The 10827-nt window shown below is 36.7% G+C and overlaps 1 protein-coding gene across 1 annotated transcript; it reads right to left on the reverse strand.

Moving 5' to 3' along the window:
- Positions 1-582: 582 nt before the first annotated feature.
- Positions 583-2377, reverse strand: LOC114872690 (40S ribosomal protein S28-like). Its single transcript, XM_029180163.2, has 2 exons — positions 836-2377; positions 583-727 (listed from the first exon to the last, which is right to left on the reverse strand). Exon 1 carries the CDS (start codon positions 1073-1075, stop codon positions 878-880), a length of 198 nt encoding a protein of 65 aa, XP_029035996.1. The 5' UTR covers positions 1076-2377; the 3' UTR covers positions 583-727; positions 836-877.
- Between the last annotated feature and the right edge of the window lie 8450 nt (positions 2378-10827).

Raw genomic sequence — 10827 nt, forward strand, 5'->3', positions numbered from 1 at the left:
GAAATAATGACACTCGGTCAAGCTTGAACATAATACGAGAAGATTGAGCGACTTTCTGATAACAAAAATGTGATAAAACATCCTACCTAACACGCGTTCAAGCTAGACTGAAATAGCATCGTTAAGCAGTTGCTTATATGTCTGCATTTTGTTAACGACCGTGCTGCCACTGGGGCTGACTCTAGATTACAATTCAATGTAATTGGTCATTACAGGTAGTTTATACGAAATAATTTGTCTAGAGAATGTAAATTAAAATGAGTAAGAAATTGAAAAACATATTGATAATATTTTTAACTATTAATAGCTATGAACAAAAGAAGAAATTGTTTCCATTTACATAGAAAATGGCGTCTTAGCTGAACAGCGATGGAAATGACATCTGCTGGAAGCGTACCTAATGCACGAGAAGACCGAAGAGACTCTTTTATTGTTCTAGAAAGTTCTGTACAACGGTTATGAGTCATGAGATTTACTTAATTTTCATATAGCTTTAGCTTTAGAAACCGTGAAATGATGTTTACGCTAAACTGAGCAGTAATGCTAGTTATGAGAATTGAGTTTCTGGGAATTATCGAAACATTATAAATGAACTATTTTTATTTGCAAATTTTAATTACATTCGCATACGTATCATTGCAATCATCAGTATTCAGAATATTTGATATTCTATTAACGACACACGTATAATAAAAAGATAGAATCTGCACGTTTCTTCTCATCACACCTGGGAAATAAATATTCAATTAATAATGGATCTTCTTTGTGTGTGTGTTTTATAGGAATCCAGGAATTGATGTAAAACATACATGTATATATGTATATTTTTTAATACCTTTTTAATGATCAAGAAGGAAGGTCACTTTTTGTGTTTAGACTAACGAAGCCGTCTAGCTTCTCTTTCTGATTCTAAGAGTGTTAAAATGTCCCCTTCGCGCACAGGGCCTTTTACGTTTCGTATCAGCTGCCTATTTTGTTCGTTCAGAAATTCCACTTTAACCTGCGTACATTGCCCTTGGGAACCTGTCCTACCAAGGACCTTTACCACTCGTGCACGAACGATGGGTTTCTCCATGCTTTATAATCTTTAAATACCTTCAGTCTAATCCCACGATTGTACAATTGATCGTGATGCTTTCGATCACTTCCGTAAACTACCCTCTTCAATTCTTGCCAACTTAATTTCATGATTGTTAACATTATTCTAAATTATACTTTATAGAACTATTTCAAAGCATCATACAAATAAAAGTATATATATGAGGAGCATTTTTCAAGAGAAAAAAATAAAAAATGTTACAACCTAAAGAATAAATAGTAGTAGTTAATAAAAAGTTAGAGTTTAAGGTGATGCGAGCGTCGAGGCCGAACTTCGAATTCCGCGTCGGTAAAACAGTCAACGTTTCATAGAAAATTAGGCCGAACAGAAACTGATTTAAGCGCCACCTCAATTATCGCATGCTATCAACCCTATCAACTAACGGCATGCTAAACTACGTCACCTTTTGCATACACCTAAATGATACGTGTATGCTACGATAGCTATATGTATAAGTACATAATTAAACATGCATTCATTATTATTAATTTTCGTTCCGTAAAATTGTAGTTGCAATGTGATACACTTCAGAATCTGAAAGGCACAGTTCCTGAAAAATATATAACAGAGAGCATAGAAAAGAAAGCATAAATTTCGCAGCCAATTCGCTCGTATTATTTGCTGTATAATTAATAAATGTACCATAGAAATAATGATACAGTTATTAATTAGTCATCGAATAATAACGATTGCCCAGTTCTCACCACGAGAAGGTTGCTGTGGTTTGGAGACCCGCCCTACCGCATCCCATCCACCCTCCATTTATGCAAATTTTTACTTTCATTCAATAATGAATTCCTCTTGAAAATTGTTATAAGAAAAATATTTGTTAGTCAACGTAGCGAATTTCTATCAAATGAAAAGCAGAAATTATGTGTTCTGTGGACAAGAGCGAGATCTGTCTCTGCTTGAAATATCTTCGCCAGGGTTAATTTCTTTCTACCATTGCGTATCAAACAACTTCGTTCTTTCTAAATTCCATATTTTATGATTTTTTTTTAATTTTATTTTTAACCCACTTCGAAAACAAGGAGGTAATTAGTCATTTGTAATTAGTCAAAAATCATACAAGTTTCTTTTTCAGGAACTATAAAATTACTATAGTTATACGTTCTATATGGTAATATTGCAATCCCGAAAATACTTTTCTGAATTTAAACTATTGTTTCCCAATTAAAAAATATATAAATCTTTTTATTGTAGCTCTTAGCTTGATATCGCTTTCTAAAAGTTATCTTTAGAAAACGATATCAATTACCAGGTCACACCCCGTGGAGGTGGCTACGTTAGTGACCCACCCTAAAATCATAAGAACGTGAAACCATTCAAAACAGACAACATAAAATAAAAATGTAAGCAATACAATCTTGAAATAGAAAATAAAATTAACATCCTAATATCAGAAACAATTAAGAAAATAATAATAATTTAACAATAAAATGCTGAAATAGAAAATATAATTAACATCATAATTTCAGTAACAGTTAACAAAATAACAATTGAAAAACAAAATGCTGTAATAGAAAAGATGATTATTATATATATGAGGAGAATAATTTCCTGAAATAAAATAGTGACCTCCCTAAAATCACAAAACCCCTCAAAACAAACAACATAAAATTTTCAACAATAAAATGCTGAAATAGAAAATATAATTAACATCATAATTTCAGTAACAGTTAACAAAATAACAATTGAAAAACAAAATGCTGTAATAGAAAAGATGATTATTATATACACGAGGAGAATAATTTCCTGAAATAAAATAGTGACCTCCCTAAAATCACAAAACCCCTCAAAACAAACAACATAAAATTTTCAACAATAAAATGCTGAAATAGAAAATATAATTAACATCATAATTTCAGTAACAGTTAACAAAATAACAATTGAAAAACAAAATGCTGTAATAGAAAAGATGATTATTATATACACGAGGAGAATAATTTCCTGAAATAAAATAGTGACCTCCCTAAAATCACAAAACCCCTCAAAACAAACAACATAAAACTTTCAACAATAAAATGCTGAAATAGAAAATATAATTAACATTATAATTTCAGTAACAGTTAACAAAATAACAATTGAACAACAAAATGCTGTAATAGAAAAGATGATTATTATATACATGAGGAGAATAATTTCCTGAAATAAAACAGTGACCTCCCTAAAATCACAAAACCCCTTAAAACAAACGACATAAAAGTTTCAACAATAAAATGCTGAAATAGAAAATATAATTAACATCATAATTTTAGTAGCAATTAACAAAATAACAATTGAACAACAAAATGCTGTAATAGAAAAGATGATTATTATATACATGAGGAGAATAATTTCCTGAAATAAAATAGTGACCTCCCTAAAATCACAGAACCCCCCAAAACAAACAAAATAACAATTCAACAATAAAATGCTGAAATAGAAAATATAATTAACATCATAATTTCAGTAACAATTAACAAAATAACAATTCACCAATAAAATGCTGAAATAGAAAATATAATTAATACCATAATTTCGATTACAATTGAAATGAAAAATGCAGGGAACAGAAAATATAATTACCATTACAATCTCAGAGATATTTAATAAAATGAGAACTCACCCAGGCTATGTTTTAAATAAATTGAACCTATTTAAAATAAGAACATGAAATATAATGGATGGGCAAATCAATAAGAAAAGAATAATTTATTTCAATAAAGTAATAAAGAAAAAAGAAATAGGGGAAATAAAATCGCGAGTTGACCATTCAACGAGCTGGCTATTGAACTCATAAAATTTGGAGTTCAATATGTTCTCGACGATATGTACAAAAAGATCATACAAAAAAAAACTAAAAAATGAAAAAACAAATTTGCGAGCATAGTGACAGAATAACTGTCCATCCGAAGATGGAGAGCCATTAGTAGTTCCCCTCTTCTGGGCAAATTTTGCCGGGGCTCTTCAGCATATAGCCTCTTCTTTCTTCGGCAATAGCCTCACAAAAATCACTCGCGAAAATTTTACGTTTGCTCAGACATTTGTAAAAACGTAACACGTAAACGAGCAACGATCCCTTGAACCGCTACTCGCATACCTGCACAATTTTTGCAAATGTCCAAGCACAAAACACTTTTTAATTTCACTTCACTTCACTGCACTTTCACTTTAATACTTCATTTTTGTAATCGGGTCTAGTACCACGACTACGACTTAAAAACTAATAAGGCTTGGCCTTGAAAAAATCAAGAGAGAATGCTAAATTAATTAATTGATAAATTAATTAAATTGCATTTTCATCTTTTCTCTTGATTTTTGGTTTCCCAACCCCAGATACAAGCTTCTCACGTATTAGAGGAGAATACGAAGAGAAACATGAAAGCTTGCTCTGGCCCTGCCTACTTATAAACTAAACTCAATCATACCAGAAGTAAACTACCTGCCTGCCTATCGCTATATTTAAAAAAGGGCAAAAATCATTCTCACAAAAATTCACTCCACGGTTCTCATACAACCACCCGGGTGCAAAAATGCCTACACCTAGGGAGAACGTCCCGGGACGCCTCCGACACCCGAGTTCAATTCAACTTTCACACTCTAATAAAATCATACCTTTTTGCTGAAATCAACTGACAAATAATAGTGAACATTACGCTAAAGTAACACATCCCATTTTCGTGTTTTATTGAATATCTAATGTAAAAATTTTTCAATTTATTGTTTGATAAGTATTTTGTAATGTTATAGTAACTAAAGATTGTTAATAAACGATACAAATCCCACATCCTAACCACACACACACATGTGGAACTTGTATCGTGGTTCACTATTGGTTCACTACTTTTGTCAGTCGCCAAAATGTATTACACTTAAAACTAAACCTTGTCCACCGCCCTCCACCCACGCGAGTACATCTAAGTACCCGAATGAGCTTTGGGCACAAAAATGAACAAGGCCAAAGGTATTTTCACCTACCAGTTTTCTTCATGTGTGCTGAAATGCCTAAGCTAAAACGTATGATTAGCAAAAACTAAAGATGATATTCTCACTTTATTAAAAGTAAGAATATCGGCGAAATTTCACGGCTCCGATTTAGTATATGGGCTGGTCCCCCCAGGGGGGTGGAGTATATGGTCGGATAGCTTGGAGGATAACCGCGAAAGAAAGACAGAGTGATTGGGGGTAAAAGGAAATGTGTAACGCGGTGCGAGGTCAGTCGAAGACGAGAGCGAATGGAGAAGATAGCGAGGAAATAAACTAGACTATTTTAATAAAAGTGACTCGACTTTGCAAATATAAAGCTTGAAGAGCAAATACTAAAAAGCATAATTGAGCAACTATGACATAAAACATGGTGCACTGCTAATATCAGCTGGCAACGGAGGTTCTTAGGCCCCCTGAACTTGCGCTCGACGCTACATACCACCCACCCCGCCTGGACGTCGTAACGCCAGGACAGGATGCACCCCTTCGCTAAGAGCGCTACCCGCCCGTCCAACACGTTGCATCCAACGGTGTCAGATTGACGGACGCCCATAGTATAGACAAAAGGACTACAGTTTAGAATATGGTAACATATTTTCATATGTTCCGTATTCTAAAGCTGCGCCTGCAAAGGCCTAGTAATGCATGGGTTTGTCTCCCATGAGATGGTGTTTCACGGTCTTATGCCGCGGAATCCTTGTAACTAATTTGATTAAATAAATAAAATATTGGATTGAGTTTAAAAACCAAAAGGATTCCCACCGAATACTAGTCAGTGCATTGTCATATTTACTCACGCGTTGGAAATTTTTCGCAACACTAATTAAAATAGAAAATCCTGATCTAAAAATATGACTAGTACATAAACATCGAACGGGCTAATATTTCACTATACTGGGGTATGCGGGTGGATAAATGATTATGTGATGAGAGTTCGTGAGGCTGAAGTGTGAATGATGAATGTTTAGAGTCGAGAATCGTGAACGTGACAGAACGAAGTTGAAGTATGAACGAAGAGCTTTCTACAATGCTTGAAGAGCAAATACTGAAAAGCAAAATAGAGCAAGTATGACGCTAACATGGTGCACTTCTAATATAGGGCTGGCAACGGAGGTTCTTAGGCCCCCTGAACTTGCGTTCGACGCTACCACCACCCACCCCGCCTAGGATAGGATGCACCCCTTCGCTAAGAGCGCTACCCGCCCGTCCAACACGTTGCATCCAACGTGTCAGATTGACGGACGCCCATAGTATAGGCAAAAGGCTGCAGTTTACAATATGTAACATATGGTCGTGCGCCACATTCTAAAGCTGCGCCTGAAAAGGCCTAGTAATGCATGGTTTTATCTCCCATGAGATGGTTTCACGGTCTTATGCCGCGGAATCCTTGTAACTACTTTGATTAATTAAATAAAACATTGAGTTCAAAAACCAAAAGGATTCCCCCACCCTATACTCGTAAGTGCATCGCCATATTTACTCTCGCGTTATTTTTCGCAACACTAATTAAAATAGAAAATACTGATCTAGCAACATGACTAAAGGGGAGCTTTAAATTATGCTTGAAGAGCAAATATTAAAAAGCAAAATTAAGCAAATATGACTCCACATGCGTCCACTGCTAATATCAGCTGGCAACGAAGGTTCTTAGGCCCCCTAGTTCATACGCCAGACGCTACATACCACCCATCCCGCCTGTTTAAGGCACCTGGCCGCAATGGCACTTGGCCATTAAGGCAGGATGCACCCCTTCGCTAATAGCGCTACCCACCCATCGAACACGTTGCACCCAACGTGTTCGAGTGGTGGACACTAATAGTATAGGCAAAAGGACTTTAAGACAGCTTAGCGTATGGAGTGCGACATACTTAAATGTCCCGTACTCTATGGCTGTGCCTGCAAAGGCCTAGTAATGCATGGTTTTATCTCCCATGAGGTGGTGTTCACGGTCTTATGCCGCGGAATCCTTGTAACTAATTTTATTACATAACAACCAAAAGGATTCCCACCGAATACTAGTCAGTGTATAGTCATATTTACTTTCGCGTTGGAAATTTTTCGCAACACTAATTAAAATAGAAAATCCTAATCTAGAAACATGTCTGGTACATTAATATCTAACGGGGTAATATTTCACTACACAAAGGTATGCAGGTGGATAAATGGTTATGAGACAGAGTTCGTGAGGTCGAGAACCGTGAACGTGATAGAATGAATTTCAAGTTCGAAAAGGGAACTTTATACAATGCTTGAAGAGCAAATACTGAAAAGTAAAATTGAGCAACTATGACACTAACATGGTGCACTGCTAATATCAGCTGGCAACGGAGGTTCTTAGGCCCCCTGAACTTGCGCTCGACGCTACATACCACCCACCCCGCCTGGACGTCGTAACGCCAGGACAGGATGCACCCCTTCGCTAAGAGCGCTACCCGCCCGTCCAACACGTTGCATCCAACGGTGTCAGATTGACGGACGCCCATAGTATAGACAAAAGGACTACAGTTTAAAATATGGTAACATATTTTCATATGTTCCGTATTCTAAAGCTGCGCCTGCAAAGGCCTAGTAATGCATGGTTTTATCTCCCATGAGGTGGTGTTCACGGTCTTATGCCGCGGAATCCTTGTAACTAATTTGATTAAATAAATAAAATATTGGATTGAGTTTAAAAACCAAAAGGATTCCCACCGAATACTAGTCAGTGCATTGTCATATTTACTCTCGCGGTTGGAAATTTTTCGCAACACTAATTAAAATAGAAAATCTAACGGGCTAATATTTCACTATACTGGGGTATGCGGGTGGATAAATGATTATGTGATAGAGTTCGTGAGGCTGAAGTGTGAATGATGAGTGTTTAGGGTCGAGAACCATGAACGTGACAGAATGAATTTCAAGTACGAAAGAATAGCTAATACTCAAAAGCAAAATAGAGCAACTATGACGCAAAAACGGTGCACTTCTAATATCAGCTGGCAACGGAGGTTCTTAGGCCCCCTGAACTTGCGCTCGACGCTACATACCACCCACCCCGCCTAGAACAGGGTGCACCCCTTCGCTAAGAGCGCTACCCGCCCGTCCAACACGTTGCATCCAACGGTGTCAGATTGACGGACGCCCATAGTATAGACAAAAAGCTGCAGTTTATCAAATGGAAGATTTGGTACTCCGCCACATTCTAAATCTGCGCCTTGAAAGGCCTAGTAATGCATGGTTTTATCTCCCATGAGATGGTGTTCACGGTCTTATGCCGCGGAATCCTTGTAACTAATTTGATTAATTAAATAAAACATTGAGTTTAAAAACAAAAAGGATTCCCACCGAGTACTAGTAAGTGCATCGTCATTGTTACTCTCGCGTTATTTTTCGCAACACTAATTAAAATAGAAAATCCTGATCTAGCAACATGACTAAAGGGGAGCTTTAAATTATGCTTGAAGAGCAAATATTGAAAAGCAAAATTGAGCAAATATGACTCAAACATGCGTACACTGCTAATATCAGCTGGCAACGGAGGTTCTTAGGCCCCCTGAACTTGCGCTCGACGCTACATACCACCCACCCCGCCTGGACGTCGTAACGCCAGGACAGGATGCACCCCTTCGCTAAGAGCGCTACCCGCCCGTCCAACACGTTGCATCCAACGGTGTCAGATTGACGGACGCCCATAGTATAGACAAAAGGACTACAGTTTAAAATATGGTAACATATTTTCATATGTTCCGTATTCTAAAGCTGCGCCTGCAAAGGCCTAGTAATGCATGGTTTTATCTCCCATGAGGTGGTGTTCACGGTCTTATGCCGCGGAATCCTTGTAACTAATTTTATCAAATAAAAACCAAAAGGATTCCCACCGAATACTAGTCAGTGTATAGTCATATTTACTCTCGCGTTGGAAATTTTTCGCAACACTAATTAAAATAGAAAATCCTGATCTAGAAACATGTCTGGTACATTAATATCTAACGGGGTAATATTTCACTACACAAAGGTATGCAGGTGGATAAATGATTATGTGAAAGAGTTCGTGATGCTGAAGTGCGAATGATGAGTGTTTAGGGTCGATAACCGTGAATGTGATAGAATGAATTTCAAGTTCGAAAGGGGAGCTTTAAACTATGCTTGAAGAGCAAATACTAAAAAGCAAAATTGGGCAACTATGACGTAAAACTAACTAATATTATTAAATAAATAATACATTGGATTGAATTTAAAAACCAAAAGGATTCCCACCGAATACTAGTCAGTGCATTGTCATAGTTACCCCCGCGCTGTAAATTTTTCGCAACACTAATAAATCTGAAAATCCCACCCCCCTGTGGGGGCCAGCCCATATACTAACCTGATGCCAATTTCACGAATAAAATCGGAAAAACGTTTCAATTTCAAGAGCGATTTCCTTATCAAAGTAAGTAGTTGGAGTAATTAAAAGTATTCATGCTTATTACTTTGATATTGAAATCTGCTCATCGCGAAATAAATTCTTGTACATATAAAAAAGAAAGTGTATTATGAAATCGGAGGGTCATCCGACTTCTTTACATTTTCAAACTCGAAATCTATATGTATATGTAAATATGTACAAGAAAACCCTATCCTGAGCTAAGGCATAAAATACACAAAAAACAATTTGCACGATTATCATTGTATAAAATGATACACTGATATTCGTGGGTCACTATGCTCGCTCAAAAAATAAAAATTACAACCAATTCCCGTGTCGCTACGGACCATTCGTCCTACGACATGATGGGAACCGGAGGAACTTTAAAGCATGCGACTCACCGATCGTTGACTTGCACCACTGCACTCGTCAAAGAAACTGTATCCCCACTGGCCAAAGCACTCATCTGAAAGCATAAAAATCACGATTCTTGAACGATATATGTTTTCTCTCAATTTGTTGTAGTTAATATGCTAATACATAGGATAATTCAAAAATATGCATGCAAAACTATATGGGAATAACTACACCATAAAACCCGGTAAAACACATGCAAATACATCCCAAAACACTCGAAGATGAAAACCATAGAACACTATAAAATATTTGCAAAATTATTGTAAAACACACAGGATACCAATCCATAAAACCCACTAATAAATCCGTATAAATATGCCAAAACACAAAGGGTACTACTCCATAAAACCCACTAATAAATCCATATAAATATGCCGAAACACATAGGGTACCACTCCATAAAACCCACTAATAAATCCGTAAATATATGCCAAAGCACAAAGGAAACCACACCATAAAACACAATAAAGCACATGCAGGTACATGGGGTACCACACCACACAGCACACTAATGCACTTGTATAAAAATGTCAGAACACATGGGTGACCACACCATAAGTCGCACTAATATATCCGTATAAATATTCCAAAACATGGGAAACACTATAGGAAACACCATAGGCACACACAGTAACACTTGTGGTAACACACTGATAAATCCATGCACGAATATCCATAGTGACAACCCGTACCGGTATATGTTTGACAGCTCGATCCATATCCTTCGGCGGTCGCGATAAGACTGATTAGATTTGACCTCCGTACAGGTCGCGCGGGTACCGGCGCGCGGCGCGCGCAATCAAGCATGACGTTCCGCTTCACCGGTTCCGCAGATTTAACTATTTCTATCTGATATTTGTTAATATTTGTTTAATTATTATTTTATATTTTATAATTGTTTATTAATCAAATTATTGTTATATCTATTTAAATTGTTTATTTCTTTACATTTCCG

The sequence above is a fragment of the Osmia bicornis genome, chromosome 3, assembly GCF_907164935.1.
Source record: "Osmia bicornis bicornis chromosome 3, iOsmBic2.1, whole genome shotgun sequence".
In the NCBI taxonomy this organism is placed as follows: Eukaryota; Metazoa; Arthropoda; class Insecta; order Hymenoptera; family Megachilidae; genus Osmia; species Osmia bicornis.